General features: G+C 34.2%; 1 protein-coding gene across 1 annotated transcript in view; it reads left to right on the forward strand.

The window, feature by feature from the left end:
* The window catches only part of LOC150109194 (serine/threonine-protein kinase A-Raf-like), a 344,481-nt gene extending 322,622 nt beyond the window's left edge, over positions 1-21,859 (forward strand). The window contains exons 17-18 of the mRNA XM_090411929.1: positions 6,787-6,921; positions 16,228-21,859. Coding sequence (XP_090268055.1) covers positions 6,787-6,921; positions 16,228-16,413 — 321 coding nt within the window. The 3' untranslated portion in view covers positions 16,414-21,859. The remainder of the gene's footprint in view (positions 1-6,786; positions 6,922-16,227) is intronic.
* Positions 21,860-22,408: the final 549 nt, after the last annotated feature.

The raw sequence follows: 22,408 nt of genomic DNA on the forward strand, positions 1-22,408 counted from the left end.
GTGTTAGAGCTGGGTTCTTTACTTGTAGAGTGGTGAATGAGTGGAATGCGCTCCCAGAGTCTGTGGTGGATGCTGTGACAGTGAATGAGTTTAAGGCGAGGTATGATAGATACTGTATGAATGTAGAATAGCTGTGATGAATATGATTTGGGGCCTCCCTCGATGAGTCTAATGACTCCCTGGAGTTGCCCGTAATAATAATAATAATAATAAGAAGAAGAACTGTGATAAATATACAAAAAAGATGCGTGATGAAAAACTTAAAAGATTTAAAAAATGAACTGAAGTTTCAACAGAGGATATTTTTGAATGTTATCACAACAAGTGATGCTGCTGTTAAATGTAGTTACGTCATAAGTGAAAAAATTGCTCTGGCTTCGAAACTTTTTACTGATGGATAATTTATTAAAATTTGTATTTTAAGTGCAGTCGAAATCATATGTCCGGAAAAACAGCAAGCATTTCAAAGCATAAGCCTATCAGGAAATACAGTTGCGGATCATGTTGAAGATATAGCAGAGAACTTCCAAGATATATTGCATGAAAAATTAGAGTTTTGTAGTGTTTTCCATTGCAGTTGACGAATGTACAGACATTATTAATACTTCCCAGTTAGCAATATTTATTCGTGGCATTGATGAGGATATGAAGGTGACTGAAGAACTATTGGATATAGTGCCTCTGTCAGGAACAACGACAGGAAATTACTTATATTTGTGTATTGAGAAAAGGCTTGAAAATGCTCGTGCGGACTAGTCAAAATTAGTAAGTGTGACTACAGATGGGGCTCCTGCTATGGTTGTGTTAATGTTGGACTTGTTATAAAACTTCAAATGAAAAAGGAAATGTGCAAGAACAAACTTAAATCGTTTCATTGCATAATACACCAGAAGTCACTTTGTGCTAAAAAAACTAAAGATGGAAAACTTCATATGAGTGTAGTAATTAAAACAGTAAACTGGGTACGCTCTCATGTCTTGAATCATCAATAATTCAATGCTTTGTTGGATAAATTGGATTCACAATACAGCAGTTTGCTATATTATGCAGATGTATCTGAGAGATACTGTGACCTCCTATGTCAGTATAGTTTTTTTTTTTTTTTTTTACTGTTGAAAATGGCTGGAAAAATATATTGATTGGATAATCCATTAAGTGTTGAAGAGATTCAGCGATTTTGTTACTCGAGTCCGATGATGATGAGAATGATAGAGTCGAATGCGAAAGTGATATTTGTTAGTCAATTGTATCTGAGAGATACCATGAACTCTGATGTCAGTATAGTATTGGTTTAGGGTTTGTTTTTTTCTTTGTTTCTTTGTTCAATAATTTCTAGATTGTAACTGAAAATAAATAAACCATCGTGTATTATATTTGCAGTGTTTTTTTTTAAAGTTTTATCGCATTTTAGCACATACTAGTAATGAATGTATCTCTCAGATACACACGACCTACGCTGGAATTTTTTAAACCATGACCTCTGCAGGATTAAGTGGCTTATGTCAACTAAAAAGGCCCAGTCTTTGCACCAATCTTCATTGGTGAGCTGAGGAATCAGTTTTCCTTTGGATGAAGTAAACATGTCAATTTCTTTTAAAAGTTCAAAAAAAAAATTTTTTAAACGATGCCACGACTAAGCCACCTAACCTAATATTGACATGTTAGTATAGAGGAAAAGATGTCAGGTTAGGATCAAAATTAAATTAAAAAAAGGACTCATAGATAAAAATCTTTATTTTTGTAAGTCAAAATTATGTATTTAAATAACTTTCTTAAAGTATGAATAAAATGTAATTGAACTTATATTTTCTAATCAACAGCCAGCAAAGGTTGGTCGATTGGTAGAGCCTCTGCTACTAATGGCTCAGAAAAAAGTTGAGCAAGTTTGAGCACGGTTAGTAGTTGGAAGGGATCAATCGTTCGATGCTGTTGGCACACTCCCTCAATGAGTCTTTGGACTCCCTGGAGGTGTCTACTAATAATAAGAATTATAATTGTCAAATGAAGAAGGGGAGTTTACTTTCATCAGTAAAAAAAAAAACTGTGGACTTGAGGTCTGCGAGAGAAAGTCATTTATGTATGAGAAAGAGCCTGGCTCTAAGGGTACAGAGCCTTGGTACTTTGACATTGGGGGGAGTGAAAGGAAACTGTCTACTATGATACAGGTGGAAGACAGACATACAGACTACCAACATTGTAAGCATGTCTATATGCTATCCCTGCCAAGTATCATAGAAATAGAAATGTCAAGAGCAACAACATAATTCACATCTTTCCATTACATGTGTCCAGCAGTAATCACTGTATAGATCATCATACATACATGTGACTGCCCTTGAACTGGTGCTGATTTTAATTTTCAGTCTTCACTGATTGTGTATATTCAATGTGACTTTGATAATGCTATCATGAGGTTGTAAATATTTAATTTATTCAGTAAATTATCTATTTCATTCCTGTTTCTATGTAGTTTTATTCCAGAAACATTAACTTGAATTCCTAGCATGTAAGTTAATGTGTGCTCTGAGAGAATACAGAAAAAAATGTAAGAAAGCAAACTGGTGTGCTCAAGTATCTAAACAGAAATCATGCAAAGATTTTGATAAAAATATACAAGAAATATCAGGTAGCAAAATGTTTTGGAAGTTATTGGGAAATGGTGGGGGAGGAGGTTTAGAAATGGTAGACAGTAGTGTAAAAGGAATCCAACATGATAAAGGTAACTGAAAAGCTAAAAATAAAATTACCTAAATGTTTGGAGTAATTTTTATGTAAGGCTGTTAAAAACAAGAAATGACAGAGTGTTGGTAGAATATATCAGAAGGAATACTATCGAGTACATATCAATGTTTTGAGGTAGAAAAAGCAATTAAAAACCTGAAGCGTGGGAATACAGAGCAGATGATTTTTGACCAGAAATTATCAAGTATTCCCACGCTTCAGGTGGGAATACTTAATAATTTCAGAAGGAATTTGACCTTCTGAATTATGCAGTTTCACAGTGGCTACACTGCATAATTCAGAAGGTCAAATTCCAAATAATTTGAGATTTGTCTTAGTACCCATATGTATAAAAGGGAAATAAAACAATGTGATAAGATTGTTTTATTCTAGATTAGATTTATGTCAGCATACTTGAAGAAAAAATAGAGGTTATCATGATTAGATTTTCACTTGAAACAAATAGCTGAGAAATCAAAGAAATATAACAGGAATCTGTATTTATGTTTTGTAGACCTAAAAAAGGCACATGTGACAAGGAACCAAGAGAAAAACTGTTCTAAACCCTGTGGTCTGTATTTGAGTTGTAAGTCAGCAGTTAGAATTGCAGGAAACACAGGAAGGTGGCTCGATGTTAAATCAGTGAGACAAAGAATATATTACTGTTGCCATTTGTTCATTTAGATGGATCACATTATGAAGAAGAGTAGCATTAAATCTGATATCAAATTGGTATAGTAATCTCAGCTCTTTACACTATTCAGGTAATGTTATACTCCTAAATAAATGCAGATGTTTACTGGATTTCTTAACTAAATTGAATAACTACTGTAAGAAATGTGGCTTGAAAATCAACAATAAATAAAGATCAAAACTATGAAAACAGACAGGAACATCAAACGCTTCAACTGCATTCTGAATGGTAAACCTATAGAACAAGTAGCCTAGTATAATAAGTGTCAGGTGTGATGGACCCCCCCCAGGTGATCACTATTTTAGTTGTCAAGAGAATGATGCATGGATGAAGTTTCAATAGCAAAATCTACAGAAACCTTTGAAGCAAATGAGGTTACCACTTTTACCTAAATAAAAAATGCTAATTGCCACATGGAATGTTAGAACTGTGTTTCAAACTAGAAAGACACAAGAAGTTATAAGAGAAATGAGATAGGACAGAATAGATTTAGTAATAAGTGAACTGATATGGACAAGCTTTTAGAAAAGTGAAAAATGTCGATGGATATCAGATATTGCATTCAGGACCTGATAAAAAACATGAAAGAGGAGTGGCACATATGTTGAGGCAAGTAAAAGAGACAAATAAAAGCTTGGTAAATTAGAAGCCTATAAGTGATCGAGTAATATTGGCTAGATTATATTAAAGATGTATTAAATTAAATATATCATGCAGATTGTACCAAAAAATGATAAGGATCTTGAAGAAAAGGAGATCTTTTGTGGTAAATTACAGAAGCTTATAGAACAAATACTGAAGCATGGCATGATTATTCTTATGTGTGATATGATATGATTGCCAAAGTTATTAAAAGAAATATTGATAACAGAACAGTAGGTAATGAAGTATGTAGCCAGAGAAATAAGAATGGTGATTTTATTAGTAGTATTTTGTAAAATGAATAATCTTGTTTGTGATAGGAGGAAACTTATTTAACAAATAAATAATGGAACATGCAACTCTCATAGGTGGGGAACCACATGAACAAATTTATATGGAATAAGAGGGGAAAAAAAAAGCTGAAACACTAAACCTATAGTATACAACAGTGATTTTAACTTATGTATCTTCTTTAGATCTATGTTATAAGCAGCTTAAACTTTGGATTAGAAATAAAACATTTGAATGAAGACTGGAGACCACACAGTTCTAATGAAAATTAGAGCCGAATTTATTAAAAATGAAGATATGGCAATGAAACTTGAAGTTATTAGTATTCAAGAATGTAGCAGAGTTTTTGTAAGATGGCATTATCACTTCAGAATGGAAGATAATTCTAACAAAATAAATGTGGTATGAGAAAGACATAGGGAAGAGTCTAGCAGTTAGTGTCTTAGGGGATTGGAGCATGAAATTTGACAATATTAGTAGAGAGTAACAGATTAATTTGGAAGAAAATTGTTGGCCAGAAGCTAGTAATAATGTCAACTTTAATTATACAGGGTGGTTCAAAATTCCACGTACAAACTTTAAGGGGAGGTAGAGAACTTCAAAATCAGCCATATTCACATAGGAAAGCATGACTGGAAACGCCACCCAAAAGTGATAGGTGGCCCTGTTTACCAGCGCTCTAGGTGAGCAATTGGGGCTTCCTCATTCAAGCTTTCGATGTCGTATGAAGAACATGCTTCATTTTATGAATGCTGAGATGGTAGACATGCACCTCGTTTACAGGTTAGCTGATGGTAATGGACGAACCGCTGTATGAATGTATCCCAAAAGGTACCCAAACAGGCGTGTACCGCATCACCAAATGTTTGCACATTTGCATCAGAATTTGTGGATCATTCAGAAATCGCAGGCATGATATTGGGCGGACACGAAATCCCGCCATGGAAGATGAGGTGTTGCATGCAATGGACAATAATCCAGAGACAAGCACACGTCTGTTGCCTTTGCTATAGGAGTATCTTGATCCAGTGTATTGCGCGTTTTGCACTCCCAAGTTCTTGCATCCATTTCATCTGCAACGGGTCCAGTTACTGATGGCAAAGATTATCCTCGACGTGTGGAATTTGCAAAGTGGTTTCTGCAGAAAAGTGCTGTAGACCCAGATTTTCCAACTTGTGTTTTGTTCACGGATGAAGCTTCATTTACCTGCGAAGGGGTCTTCAATCACCACAATGCTCATGTGTGGGCCCATAAGAACCCACACTGTGCGATCACATGCTGCACAACAACGCTTCATCATTAATGTATGGGCAGGTATCATCGCTGACTGTTTAGTTTGCCCATACCTCTTACCACCCCGACTGGACTCCCAGAAGTATCAGACCTTCCTGGAAGAAGTTCTGCCAGATTTACTGAACAATGTTCCAATGACTGTGCATCGGCAGATGTGGTTCCAACACAACGAGGCTCCAGCCCATTTTGGCATTTCTGTGTGTCAGTATTTGGACAGGTTCTTTGGGGCTCGATGGATTGGATGTGGTGAACCCATCACATGCCCCCCCCACACACACACACACACTAACCTGATTTATCGAACATTAATTTCTTTCTGTGGGGGGGGACCCTTAAAACCATGGTGTATGAAATGCCTGTTTCCTCTGACATGGACCTCGTGGCAAGAATCGCCATCGCCGCTGCTAATATCCAGGAAACTCCAGGTATTTTCGAAAATGTATGGCAATCAATGCGTCGTTGGTGTCAGGCATGCATCACTGCTAATGATCGTAACTTTGAGCACCTGATGTGAAACCATATTATGTATCCAACTACTATTGAACTGTTCAGTTAACACCTAATAAAGTTTTTTATACTACTTACTGCCTTGTGTTATTTCTGTATCTTTGTGTCCCTGTTAGTACCCTCCTGTGGTATTTCCGGTCATGCTGACCTCCCCTCAATGTTTGTACGTGGAATTTTGAACCACCCTGTATAGTAATGTCATCTTGTGTCCTGAAGAATGTTATTTCATCACGTGTGATCACTTTGTATAAACAAGAGATATAATTAATTTTTCTAAACCATGAAAATAAAAATAATTATAAACTGTCAAACTAGAACAGTATTTAATCATCCAAACCACAAATTCCATTGAACACAAAATACTATACAAAGTTTCAGTTTATTTCCCAGTTTTGAGGTTTCTAGACATAACAGTAATTTTACTCTATAAAAATTTTCACATTTCTTGAGTTTAAAAAGCATGAAAAGATTTATCATATGAAGAATTTTGTGCTTTGTATTTATTTTTCTTCAAATGCACGTGTCAATGATATATTCACTTGATGTCTACTTACTATATTATTAAAAATGTATTAATCATTAAACAATATTAATTATTGCAATATTTAATGTAACACTTTTATAATTGACTGTTACAGATTTTATTCATGGTTGGTCATGGATATCTTTGTCCTGATCTTAGTAATGCTAGATCTGACACACCAAAAGCACTAAATAGGCTTATAGAGGATTGTATCAAATTCAATAGGGACGAACGTCCCCTATTTAGACAGGTAAGCCTTGTTTCTAAAAAAAAATGATGTATTTTATCACATCAAATAATATGAAAAGTACGATATGAAATCATCATAGACAATTGATGATTTCTTTTTTGTAATATTACTTTCAGGTAATATAGCAGTAGCAGTTTTAGCTTTTGAATATAGCAGTACTACAGCAACATCAAGACTTCAGTTACTATATCCTAAATGGATAAGGTTAATGGTGTTCTCATAAATGAAATAGAATGTAACAAAAAAAAAATCTTTTGAAATATAAACAACCCAAGAGATTGTTTTATCATTTAACATGCTAGTTTATAGAACCCCAAAATTCATGAACTCAATAACCTTTGCATAAATAATTCTGCCCTCCTTCTGGAAACTTCTGGTAGAAAGACCCATACATTGGCTATTCATAACTTTAATCAGTGCTGATATTTCAGCAAAATCTGATTACCATCATCAGGGATCACAGAACATGTGTACACAGGCACTAACACTGGGTAAATGAGGCCTGAAAAAAGGCAATTAAAGTTTGGCCTAGAGTCCTAAATAGCCCCTGAGACACTAAATTGGGTAGTCCTGGCTGTTGAGCTGAAGATTTGAGGATAAGTGTTTCCCATATTTGGGGTAGTTTCATGCACCCAAATTTGTTCAGGTTTGGAAAATTTCTTAAGGCTGAGACAGATTTCAGGAATAGTCTCTCATATTTGTATTTGCTGCAGTCTTCTTCCATCATATCCTGTACTGGGTGTCCAAAGCATGGTCGGCAAATCCAGAGAGGCATAAAGGTGGAACCGGATGTAGTCCATGTGTATGGAAATTCTGATATTGGCTGTCTTGCCTGTTTGGCCATAGTAGGATATTTTGCAACCGAAGATATGTCGTCATCTGGTAAACACCTGGCAGGTTTTGGGGGAGGGGGTATTCCTAGTCTTTTGTAGAGTGGATAAAGGATGCCAATTTCTTATATGGTCTGTAAGTGGTTGTAAGGTTGTATTTCTTTAGGATTTTTGTTAATTTTTCAGATGTGCCCCAGATGGAATGATGATAGATTTGTATTTTCTTTTCTTGAAAGGGGGTGGGGGCATTATAGGGTTTAACATTTTTTGGATTTGGTGGAGATCAATGTTTTTTTCCTTTAACACAATAGGTGTTGGTACTCATTCTTTGATATCAGGAAAATTTGAAAATTAAAAGAATGTGAAAAGAGAACTGAAAACTTATTTCCTGATATTTTTTATTTTATAGTGTGATGATGTTTTTGCAATACAAACAATTCAGTCCTGAAACATCAGTTCATCAAGCATAAATGTATTGTACAAGTATATAAAAAAAATAAGTAAATTTTATATATGCTAATTTTTAATAAAAAATTCTACATAGCAAATAAAAAAAGTTTTATATAGCAATATCTTCACAATAGATCTAGAAAAAAAACCAAATACAAATTTCATCAAATAACTAAACTTATTTGAATACTAGGCAAATGTACAAAAATATTACAAGTTTCTAAATGTACTACATCTGCACATGACATATCACTGTTAATAAAGTTGCCATACACAGTACCATTGCATACCCCCACCCCCCTTAAAAAAAGCATTGAACTGTAGCCATTTGTTAAAAAAGTGTTGAGAGTGTAGTCAAGTTCAGTGTTTAAGACACTGTTATATAGGGTTTTTATAACCCAATATGGGTGGCGGAGCAGGGTTGACCATTGGTGAATGTATCTACCTGTTTGTGTGGGTTTTCAGTAAATGGAGAATGTCGAAGATCCATCAGGATGGCATATAATCAGAATGTCTTGAAAAGGGAGACTGTTGTTGCTTTCCTTTTCTAAGGTGAACTTGATCCTGGGATATTGACTTTAGATGTGTTAAGAAAATTTTGAGTGAGTATTCAAGTCATATAACCAAATGGAGAACATATTATCTACATATCATAGCCAAACAATGGGTTTATGTGGAGCAGAGTTTAAGGCTTTAAAGATCTCCATGAAATAGTTGGCCATGGTAGGAGAAAGTGAAGAGACCAGAAAATTTTCCTTGTCAAACAAACTAGCCAGAGTGAATGGTGAATTGAAACAGGACTGTGACATCAGGAGGAAATATGGCTTGGATAAGGTCTGAGGTGTCTTTAAGTAGGACATTAGTGAACAGAGAAGAGACATCAAAACTGACCATTATGTCAGTGTGTTGGAGTGTGGGGTTTTCTATACTAGCTTTAAAATGAGCTAAGTTGTTTTATGTGTGGAGTAGTGTTGCCAGTATATTATGAGACCACTTTGGCTAAATGTTTGGCTGATTTGTATGTGAGTGAATCAGTTCCATCCACAATGGGGCATAATAGTACATTTTATGGAATTTTGGGAACCTACATGTCCAGGGTGTTCTGGAATTATACAGTTTTTAGTTTATTGATGATCTTCACAGGACAAGAGATGATATTTCTAAGGAGCCTGTTGAAGCATTCTGATCTGTGGGATCATTGGTCTATAGGGAGGCAGGTAGAGCAATCTATGCAAAGGTTTTGCTTTTCTTACCAAGATTTTGTGGTCTTAAACTTGCCCCTTTGCTTAGAGATCACTCTAAGAGATTAATAGCTACAATCTCCAGCAGATCAAAAAAATATTAAAACCTTATAACAGTATCCCCTTTCCTTTCCAGAACAGAGACTGTACAAAAACTATCATCATTCCATCTGGGTCACATCTGAAAAATTAACAAAAATCCTAAAGAAATATAATCTTACAACCACTTGCAGACTATATAAGAAATTGGTCCCTTATTTGCTTTACTTTGATTAGCAACTCCCCACACCTGCCAGGTGTTTACCAGGTGCATTGCAGTTGCAAACTATCCTGCTATTGCTAAACTGGCAGGACAGCCAGTTTAGCAATAGCAGTATTTGGCTATTGCTAAACTTCAGCCAAATATTGCTATTTGGCTGAAGTCCTAATTAGTGCACCCACTAGGGTGCACTAATTAGGACTACACCCAACTTGACTTACTTTTCTTCAGCCTTATTTACCCAGTGCCTGTGTGCACATATATTGTTCTGTGATCCCCTGACGATTGCAGTTTGACTTTGCCAAAGTATCAATTACAGTTATTGTAATTAATTTCAGTATACATTGTAATTTCTCAAAAATAAGTTACTATTCTTAAGGAACTTGATTCTTTTATTTAAAAAAAAAAAAAAAAAAAATCTACAAGAATTCACAGTTGTGTTCAGCTTGGCTGCACTTCCTCCCTTTGAGTTTATTGTCTTAATCCCCCTCACACACACACACACACCAAACATTTGGTACATTATTCAAATTCATATCATGCTAGTTATGTTACTTAAAAAGGAAAAAATATATAAGCAAGCAAATGGGACTCTGATAGTTTTCTTTTTTTTTTCCCACACCCTTTGTTGAGCCAGTTTCTATTACAGGGGAATTGTATGCCCCTGTCATAAACTTTAAAGGAGGCATATTCTACACCTCAAAAACCAACAAAAGGGTCCAAATTAACACAGATCTGGAAACCTCCAATTTCCTATAGCTCATCGTAATTGCAGCACAAATGCCAATAACATGCTGGACAGATTAGTAATTGGATGAAGTGATTGTAAACAATCAGAAGGAAATACAAGGCATGCCTGAATTGTGCTCAGTCTAATAGGTTTGCCCTGTGCAAGTAGCATTTGCTATTTATTTCAATGTTTCTAAGTCATACATCAGTATTTTGCAGTGGAAGGTGAGTGAGGTTTGCATTACCTGAATCTGCTATTTGCAATATATTATGAGCATGTTAATAAAAATGCATATAAATATATCTGCTTTATCAAGAAGCTTTCTCTGGTCATTGAATTTTGTGCTCTCAAACATTCACTTGTCTCCATAATCACCTTTGTGAGCATGGCAGTTTCAATGCACAAAATGGGAGAGGAATATTATGAAAACTAGAAACTGGAGGAGAACATGCAGTCTATTGGCATATAATTCACTCACTAGCACTGCAGTGGAATATTGTCTCCTAACCAGTTGTGTGAAAAATCAGGTATGAGCATTGACTTAGTCTTACATTTCCAGCAGGTTCAAGTACTTTTACCAAATGATCACCATCAACCTGGTATTTTTTGGCAGTTTCAACAGCAGTGTATATTATGTAGCAGTAGAAAGAGTTTCTTGCATAAAATAGGGGGGGGGGTAAGAACAGGGAATATTATGAAGGCCAGAAACTGAAGGAGAACGTGAAGTTCACGAACATGCTTTACAAAATATGTGACCTTACAGAACACTTGTACCACAACTTCTTGCTAAACATGGTTCTTGGATGATGGAGCTTCGGTCAGAAGACTTGTGTCCTGATCAAAGGTTACCTGAAAGATTGGTTGGTTGAGGTACCTTATCACCTTATTACTATCACAATGTTCCAACATAAAAATATGCACAAATTCACATGGAGAGAGAAGAGGCAAGGAATAATGTCTCATTGATCACGTTATTGTTGATAGTGAAGTTTTCTCACTGGTGCATACGAGTGTAAAGAGGATTTGAAATCAGAAGTGATCACCATTTAGTCTTGAGCAGGATAAACTTGAATATCATACTGAAAAGAAGAACGTGTAAGAAAGTTTTAAAGCGAATAAAAGTTGACCAGCTCTCAGATGTGAACTGTAGACTAAAATACACAAACATTATTCAAGAAAAAATGAAAGAGTTTGAGAACAGGAAGCAAACCTTGGAGATTCAGTGGCAAGCTCTGAAGAAAACATTGATTGATTCAGCCAGAGAGGCATGTGGTGAGGTTATCTGCAAGGAGAGAGAAAAATCAGAACTCCATGGTGGACTCAGGAAGTTAAAGAGACAGTGAAGGAAAAGAAGAAAGCATATCAAAAGTTACGGGCAAATAAGTCAGCTTGTGCTCTTAGAGAATACAGAGAGAGAGACAAACGTAAGAGAGCTAAACACTGTGTAAAACTAGCTAAACAAAAGTCATCGGAAGACTTTGGTAAGAACATAGAAAATAAATATCAAGAAGTAAAATAATGGTACAGCATGACAGAATTTCATGCCAACTGGGGTGTCATCCAGTTAAACAAGGCCCCCGTTGTTTTCCACAGAAGGGGGGGGTGCAGTGAAAAGTCAGCTACTGGTACAAATCCTGAAACACATCCGAACTGAACATTACCAGAGTTCAAGATCAGTACTGTCAAATAAGAAGCCTGAGTGGTAAAGAAATGGAACTAGCAGAAGAATTGGATAAGTACCAGATCGACAAAATAGAAGTGACTGAAACAAAAAAAGACAAAAACTGGTGAGATCTTTCTGAGCAGTAAATACAAAATGTTATATTCAGGCAATGACAGTCAAGGAAAAGAAGGAGTAGCCATAGTATTCAACACAAAATATGAGGCTAATCTTCTTGAATGGCAGTCAGTCTCAAGTAGAGTAATATGGGCAAATATGAGAATGGGGAACTGGACAATGAGACTTATTTGTGTCTATGGTCCTACAGAAATTTCTACTAAGGCAGAAGTGGGGGAATTTTTTGAGGCTTTAGAGAAAGCAGCTGACACAATGAAAAGGAAAAGTTGGTTCTTGTTGGAGATTTAAATAGCAGAGTAGGAAATGATTGTCAAACATACAGAAATATTTGGGGAAAATTTGGAGAAAATAGCAAACCTTATAATAATGGCAAATACTGGATTTCTGCTCAGGATATGGACTTGTTATTACTAACACAATGTTCCAACTTAAAAATGTACACAAATTCACATGGAGAGAAGAGGCGAGGAATAAGTAAAGTCTCATTGACCATGTTATTGTTGATAGTAATGTTTTCTCACTGGTGCAGGACACTAGAGTGTACATAGGATTTGAAATTGGAAGTGATCACCATTTAGTCTTGAGCAGGTTAAAATTTAATTTCATATTGAAAAGAAGAACATGTAAGAAAGTTTTAATGCAAATAAAACAAAACTGGTGAGATATTTCTAAGCAATAAATAGAAAATCTTGTATTTGTGCAATTCTCAGGTGTGAACTGTAGACTAAAATACACACATGTTATTCAGGAAAAAATGAAAGGTTTGAGAACAGGAACCAAACTTGGAGATTTAGTGGCAAGCCCCGAAGAAAATATTCATTGATTCAGCCAGAGAGATATATAGTGAGTTTATCTGCAAGGATAAAAAAAAAAAATCAGAACTCCATGGCAGACACAGGAAGTTTAAGAGGCAGTGAAGGAAAAGAAGAAAGCATATCAAAAGTTACTGGCAAATAAGTCAGCTCGTGCTTTTAGAGAATACAGAGACAAATGTTGGATAGCTAAACACTGTGTAAAACTAGCTGAACAAAAGTCATGGGAAGACTTTGGTAAGAACATAGAAAATAAATATCAAGAAGGTGGCACGATATTCTGGAGGTTGTTGAATAAGCTCAGAAATGGAGGAAATGTAAAAGGCATTAGAGATGATAAAAGTGATATGAAAAAAACTGGAGAAAAAAGATATCCCTGAAGTATGGAGTAATTACTTCAAAAAATTGCTAAATAAAACAATCAGTGACAGCACAGTGGTAGAAAATACTGAGCAGGCATGCAATCAGGAATACATATCCATACTTGAAGTAGAAAAAACCATCAAAAGCCTGAAATGTGGAAAGGCAGCTGGAGTAGATGATATTCGATCAGAAATGCTCAAGTAATGAGGTATAAAAGTCTTACAATGGCTGCACTGCATAGTTCAGAAGTCCTGGACAGAGGGACGAATTCCAAATGATTAGAGTAGAGCTCTCATAGTACCCATATATAGAAAGGGAAATAAAACTGAATGTGTGAATTACAGAGGTATTTCTGTACTGAGTGTTCCTGGTAAGATTATGCAAGTGTACTTGAGAAATGGTTGAGAATGGTTGTGGAAAGGAACTTGGTGAAGAACAAGCTAGATTCAGGCCAAATAGAGACTGTCAGGATCAGATTTTCACTTTACACCAAATAGTTGAGAAATCATGGGAATATAACAAATATTTGTATTTAAGTTTTGTAGATCTGGAAAAGGCATATGACGAGGTGCCAAGAGAAAAGCTATTCAGAACTCTATAGTTGTATTGTGTCAATGGGGCATTATATCAAGCAATACTTCGACTTTATTTGAGTTGTAAGTCTGCAGTTAGAATTGAATGAAGTACAGGATGATGGTTTAATGTTAAATCTGGTGTCAGACAAGGATGTACATTATCTCCTCTGTTATTCATTATCTATACGTATCGCATTATGAAAGAAAGCAGTATTAAACCTGATATCAAAATTGGAGATGTTAATCTCAGCTCTTTACTTTATGCAGATGATGTTATACTTCTGAATAAATTCAGTACAAGTCTCCAAGATTCCCTGACTATATTGAATAATAACTGTTGTAATAAATATGGTATGAAGATCAGCAGTAACAAGACCAAGACAATAATAGGCAGAAGCATTGAAAATATCAACTGTATTGTGAATGAAGAACCTATAGAACAAATAAAACATTTCAGCTGCTTAGGCATCATTTTTAATGTAAATGATAAATTAAATATGGAAATAGACAACAGAATCAGTAAAGTTGGTATGGTAAGAAGTGAACCGAATAAATTTATATGGAATAAGAGAGAAATTAGTCAAAACACTAAATTAACTGTATTCAATTTTATTTAACTAAATTAAAGATGCTAAGAAATTATATTCTTGGTTCCATCCTTTATCCAACTGTAAGCAAACAAAGTTTGTGTATGAAGTAACTTCATGACGGGGCAACTCATATACAGAGGTTAATGACTTCACATCAATTGCCTTAGTGTCCCATAATGCAAAGCACATATCCTTACAGACATGTATAATGCTATGCATTATGGGAAGAACCATTGCCCAGACCAGTTTCGACCTTAATTGAGGTCTCATCTGTGGAAGCCAGGCCTAGAAGTGATACCAAGGTTGAAGTATAAGGGTGTTCACATTGAACTGCCCTAGTTTCATAGAATGGTAAAAAAAAAAAAAAAAAATGAAATGTAGAAATATGTAAGGTTTGGGTTGTTCAAACGTTCTAGAGACTACAAGTTTCATCCAGAATTTTTTTTTACAAACACTTGGTGAGTGTTCCTTCTCATTTTTACCATTCCGACACCATGGTCCATACACTTAAGTAGTAGTAACACATTGAAACGAGAGCGGTCCAGTGTGTATACCCTGTAATGCAGAAGCCATATTTTCATATTCAAGTGACCAAAATGTGTCACACCTTATTATTAAAATACTTGCTTGGTTATATTATAAATTAAAGATGCCATTCTTGGTTTCATCCTTTATCTAGAGAGCCTCCATATCTCAGTCGATATATAGATGAAGCCCTTCGGGCGGAAAGACCTGGGTTCGATTCCCGTTCATAACATGAGGAATCTTTATCTGGTCTCTTTTGACTAAAGGTGAGTTAGTCAGTTTCATACAGAGATAGAGGGGGGGGGGGGTTCACCCAGAAATTCGGGTTTTTCATCTTTCAGAACAGGTAACCGGCTTATGAACACACACACACACAGATCTACAGTCAAAAATGCATACTAAATGCCTCATTAGGAGGGCTCAACCAGTCCTAAGGAACAGATGAGGAAATTGGGGGTAACTCCCACACGATAACAGCAACATCCTTTATCCAATGTAAGAAAACAAAGTTTGTGCACGAATTCTCTAATAACTTCCCCATAATGCAGCAACCGTGTTATGGGAAAGTGACTGGAAAAAGTCAGCGAGGGAAAGGTCATCAATTAATTGTATTGCTTGCTTTTCTATACAAATCTTCACCTTCCTTCCTGTTAATGAGTATCCACTTAGATACTGAACAAATGAGGATGTGCTAGCAGTTTGAACAACCAGATTGCATACTGAATGGTTTAAACCATACATACATTATTATGATCCAACATTGTGCATTGAAAGCTTATTAGTTTGCGTCAGATATCTGCAGTTGAACTGAACATAACTGTCTTTGACTTTTGTTATATTTGACTTGATTTTTTTTTTTTATTTTTATAAAATAAATTTTAATAAAGTTCAAAGTGTTCTTGTTAATTTCCTTGTAAATGCATTGATATCATGATAATTTTGTAGCTGTATTGCTTTATTGTAACAAGTTTACTTCTTTAAAAAAATTTTTGGCTTTTTTTGTATAAGCAATATTTCTAAGCATTGAAAAATAACATAAAAATTACACAAATTGTTTTTTGCTCCTTGCTTTCTATGAATATCTACATTTACTAACATAATACTAATTCCTTTTTATGGTGTTACTGCTGTAGATTTTGGCGTCACTGGAATCCCTTGCTCGTTCTTTACCAAAGATACACCGCAGTGCATCGGAGCCCACCTTGAATCGTACTCATCTCCAGTCAGAGGATTTCATGTACATGTGTGCCTCACCAAAAACACCTATTAATAGCCAGTTTGGAGCTTTTCCTTTTTTCTCTCCAGCAACTAACATATGAATGACATAGCTTTGAACAAAAAGGCATTTACTGGTCTACCAAGTCATCAGCAACAGCAGCAACTTTCAGGTTGACCCTGTAGTTGTTAACTGACTGCTTGCTGTGCATTCCATTTAAAGTGTCCTGAAAAGTGACAAATTCTGTGAACAGTAGTAGCAGGCGCAGCAGCGGCATGACTGCATCTGTGTTGCGTGCTGGTTGGCGCTGGTTAAACAGTGGAAAGTTTGTGCCGTGCAAGTGGCTGTTTAGCCCAAATTTTTTAAGAAAAACTTTAGCAAGTAAACAGCTTGCTTTTCATGGTTCTGTGCATTATGGCAGAGATTGTGTAGCATAACTGAAATAGTTTTGAAAGTGATGTGAGAGCAAATGTTTTCTTTATTACGTTCCTTGTTTCTTCCTGAAACTGATTGGGAGAAAGTCACAAATGTAACAAGGATAATATGGCAGAAACTATAAGAACTGTGCCATTCATCAGCAAAGTATGGTGTGATACTTGTTGCCATTTTTGGCCTTTTATTGCCTACTTGCATACCTGTATGGTATGCTACTTAAAGAAAGTAAAAAAGAGAAAAAACTTTTAGGAATAGAAATGTATAGAAAATGTAATATTGTCTTTATCTGTGCTTGCATATAATCTTCATAAGTATGTATTCTGTATAAATATTCTAGTGTGGGAAGTATTAACTTAAAACTAAACTCATAAAATAAGTTCACTGGATACATATTTGTAAACATCTCACTTTAAAAATTCTATATATCACATTACAGTGAAGCACAAACTCCCAATATTGAAAACTTTCAGTGAATTAAATTAATAACAGAGAAGCACTGTATATATTATAGGTATGTGAATTAGAAAAAAGGATTTAAGTTGTAACCCCACTTCTCAGTATAAGTGAAGTTATTCTGATAATTATGCACTATTAAATAACATCAGGCCATATCAAAATGCTATTATGTAACAAAATTTAGAAAGAAAGACTGCACACTCTTATACATTTAAATGCTAGAAATGCACACTTTATATAGAGTATTGATATACAAAAGTAGATTCCTAAGGTTGTGCAGATGAAAACAAATATAAAAATTATACATGGTGAAAACTTCAAGCTAGAAATCATAAATGTATTTTTTGCATATGAAAAAGAAAAATGTCAGTTATTTCACAGCTGTATGTTCCTTAGGTACAATTCATCCTCCTGGGATTGCAAATTATTGTCATAGAATCTTATTCTGTGTGCATAGATTGTTTGGGTTGATAACTATCTATGATGTATGAAGAATGCCCATGCTAGTGTTGAAACTTCAAGATTGAGTTTAATACTTTCAGCAGCCCAAGCATAATAAATAAATCTCTTTCCTTAGTTTATTCTAACAGTGCATAATTTTAATGTTTCTTGCACAGCTCTTCTGTTACTTTTCAGTCTCAGAAGATATAGAGTATCTCTATTTATCCATTGTGCAAAGGTTATATGTATTATAAATCCATAATTACTATTGAATTATTTTTAGGATCATCCTCAATTCCTCTCACATGTTATATTTCTCCTGCAAAGCTGAATTTATAAGTTCCTAAATTGAATTACAGAATATAACTGTCATGTTTCTTGAAGATATTTAACAAATTTCTTTCTATCCTGTGAAAATTAATATGTCATAATTTTCTTACTTTTATTTGTATATCTGTCACTTAAAGTTTTTTTAAGAAACTCTGTATGCTTTGGTATGAGGAAGCAATATACCAGTACAGTATCTTGCCATTTTCTGATTTGTTTCTTACATTTAAATTTTTGAGGCATGGTTTGCAGCAGCTGTTTGCATTCTGCATAGAGGAAAGAAAGTGGTCTGTTTGAAGTCATGCAGAAAGGCAGCTCTGTTTCTCACTCACAATCTCATTTTATACAATCCATGACAGTCTACACCAGTGTTTCTCAACCCCAGAACTATTAAAGTAGCAAATATTTCCAAATTTTTTTATAGCATTCTAGCAATAAATTCTAATGTTCTGATGTAGGAAGATACACTAATTTAAGATAGCTTATGCATGAAAATGCCTATAATTGAAATGAGATTTTTTTTATATATATAGCTGTTTTTATTTTATTTGTTGAGTTCATGCAGTGATTACAAAGAAAAACGTATATTATTATACTTGATAGATTATATTCTGGTTTTAATCCTTATATTCAAGCATAAGCAGAGAAATGAGAAGTATCTTCACAATTAGTCTTCTTATATATAGAGGCTGTCGACTTTACTCCCTAACCTCAGTATCCCATAATGTAAAATCATTATGGGAAAGACCACTACTCCAGACTGGTTTCAGCCTTTATTGAGATCTCATCAAGGGAAGCCAGACCCAGGAAGATACCAAGGTTAAATCAATATAGAAGTCATATTTTCTGTATACAAGTAATAAAATGGTGTATCACCATTATTGTTAATCTTTGTGGAAAGTTTTGCCACTGAGTTGCAAAGTATATTATACTTGATGAAATTCTTGCAAACAAAGTTTGCACACATGAAGTATCTTCAACTAGTCTACTGATATAGGAAGGCTGACTTCACATCATTTGCTTTATACAACTATCTCTGATCTAGACTATTTAATATAGCTAATATACCATTTTACTACTTTTTGTTTTTTATGCTGTCTTTTTCTGGGTCTGGCTTCCACTGATAAGACCTCACTAAAGGTCAAACCTATTCTGAGTAGTGGTCCTTCCCATAATATTTCCCATTATAATCAGTCACTGAAGCAACTGATGTGAAGTCAACAGAAGTAGTCTAGTCATAAGGATACTTCACATACAAACTTTGTTCCTTGATACCTTAATAAAGAATTAAGATAAGAATAAAATTTCTTGCCAAGTATAATATACTTTGTAACCCAGCAGTAAAACTCTACAACAAAAAACATTATTGATTTGATTTTTATAATGCAAAGACATCAAAGGTCATAATGCACCTGGACACAGGCCACAGCAGTACATATGGTAATTGGTTTGTAGGAAAATCACAAACATCCATGCCCTTGGCAGGATTCAAACCTGCAGCCTCTTGACCGGAGACTTATTGATTTGAAGCGAAAAGCTTGAGAATAATTTTACTCATGTACAGAGTTTTGTTTGTGATTACTTCAAAGCTCAATAGCAATTCATTCTGAAAAGTGAATAATTTCATTTTTAACTTTCAGATGATACACTGGGTTGTATCTAAACATCAAGCCAGGTGCAAGGACTGTTATATAACTGTCCATGAATGAAGGGTTGAGAAATACTAGTCCACTGCATTGATGACCACTGTCAACTTTACATTGATTTTTTTTTTATCTGATTATTTTTGAATGCCTAATAAAAAAAGATCACTTAATGAAGATGAGCATAAAGTTTAGGAAAACCATTCAGGCTGAATGGAAACTACACATACACACACAGCAGTTTATAAAGAACTTCTAAAGAAATTAAAATCACCTTTTCTCTTAAGGTGAATCTTCTCAGTTCATCAGCTTGATAGTCACACTTTAATTATGTTATAATGTAAGCAGAAAACCTTTTTTTTTTTTTTTCCTGCAACACTGTATTCCACAGCTGAGAAAATCAAACAGGTCATCATTTGGCAATCAAGCCAATCACACAGATGTCCTCCATGCATAAGGATACTTCATATTAGAATGTAGTTTTTACACAGGAATGTATCTATTTATAATGATGGAAGATTGTAGAATTTTTCAGTTTTAAAAGTGATTTGGCTATGTTAAAGAACCTAACTTTTGTTTATTGCATGTTTGTCTGTAGAGGTTTTCAGAAATGTCATCCCAGTCCAGTGAGATTTTACTCTATGGTATTGTAAATCGGGATATATATATATATATATATATATTTTATTTCTTTCTTTCTTTTTCCTCATTTGCCTCGTATGCTGAAAGTATTTTATTATTACCAACTGATAGAAAGATTTCATATAATAGCAGGCCATTGAGAATGGCTGCATATTCCAGTATGCTTAATAACTAATATAGGTTCTCAGTTCATGTTCTTTCCCTAAGGCCACATACACCTTGTCATATGTTTTTAATTTTAGCATTGTATGATATAGTATACTAAAAGTAATATCTCAAACTATTTAGAAATATAATTTGCCCAGATAGCAGTATACTTTGCCTTTTATATAACTAAAAGTAAGCAAAAGTTTTGTTCTTCCTTGGTTAATTTTTCTTTTACTATCCAATCTTAATCTCTACATTGAATTCCCTTGTTCTGTATTATAAAGATATTTCTTTTTCAAGATAGCAAAGTTATTTTCATATAGCCTTAAGATTATGTAAAAGGCAAAGGATTCCTTACTGTCTACCCTAAGTATCTATTAAATATCACCAAGCTTGAAGCCTTTTTAGACTCTAAACTGTCGGACCTTTTGATACTTATTTTGCAAATTGTTACTGATTTTGGCATTGCTCTAAGATTTTACAATTATTTGGAGCCTATCTGCCCTCTGAACAGATGGCCATTAACTATCAAAACAACTTGAAAATTGGTAGATCCTATTATTAGCCTTATAGTTGATAAGAGAAAGACCAAAAAAAAAAAAAGCTAATCAAAGTTAATTTTCATAATTTAATAATAGGTCAGTTTGTTTTAAAGTTGAGGAATTAAACAAGGCCAATCAGTGAATGGCCTTGGTTTCAAAAGTGCAAACTGTTTTTACCTTTCCTTTAAAAGATAAAGGATTGTTATTAAGCTAAACTATATCTAGTTTAATTACCAAGAATTAAACCTTATTTATGCTTTGGAGATATCTTAATAATGTTTGACAATGGAATAAGTCTCAGAATGTTATTTTTCTAGTTTACATGTTTCTTGGACATTTATTGAAAAAAATATTTTTACAGAGCAGAATAAGTGTTACCAATCCATGTAGTAATAGCTGTGCAGTTTCCTAATCCTTGCTTATTGATGTGTATTTATGGGAAGGTTGATACTGCATTTTGGTTGTCTTTCTGTAAAAAGAATTGCTGACCACATAATGGCCTGTTGTTTTCATCTATAATGAAAAAATTCTGATAGTTTCTAGTTTTATTTGTGTTCACATATGTCTTGCTAAACATACTTAAATTAAAATTGACATTCTCCAGAATATTAATAAAAGCTTCTGCTGTGACTACTTGTTCATATATAACTTTTAAATATTTGCAAATGTGCCGGTTGGAGTTTATTCATTCCTGGTGTAAAATAATGTTAAAACAATTCTGATGTAATTTAATGAAAAAGTTTATATTTGAAATCACAGATAGTAGTGCTTAAATAAAATGGGAAAGTTTTGCAGTTAATTTTAACAGTGATGATATGATGATACAGTTGTAAATAATGATTTACATTATTTTATTTATTTATTTTGTAATGGTGTGACATGTATAGCTACAGCTTAAAAAATTCGATAGATGTGATTTTCCTGAGTATTCCTATGTATTCTTTATTTCACTTTTGATGAAAATATGTGTCAAAAAAAAAAAGGGAAAAAAAAGTTTTCTCTATATACATAGACTGATTTCATCCCTATTCAAGCAATTTGAAGCATTGCTTCATTTCTTGTCCTTGTTGCACCCATTCACATAGAATCCTTGTGTTACTAGAATTAAATCATATGATTACAAATCCTTAAAAACCTAAAATATGAAATTAAGAAATATGGAAGGATATGACAAGACATTGTAAATCCTATATATTTAGTATTAAGAACCTGTCATATACTGCATAAACATTGCCCTCAAACTTCTGACATCACTGCTTAAATTATTCCTTTCAGCAGTATATTCTGATTTTCTGAAAAAATGTGATTGGGGATTTTTCAGGAAGAGAAGGTCACAATTTAGGGAGTATAAGTATAACACAACTGTAATTGTGGGAATTATACATTACATGTATTTATAAACATCATATTGTGTGTAATCTTTTTTTTTTTTTTTTTTACAAAAATCTTTGTAATGTTATAGTTA

Source organism: Typopeltis vanoorti, chromosome 2 (assembly GCF_054136105.1).
Source record: "Typopeltis vanoorti isolate ZY-2024b chromosome 2, IOZ_Tvanoo_1.0, whole genome shotgun sequence".
Classification (NCBI taxonomy): Eukaryota; Metazoa; Arthropoda; class Arachnida; order Uropygi; family Thelyphonidae; genus Typopeltis; species Typopeltis vanoorti.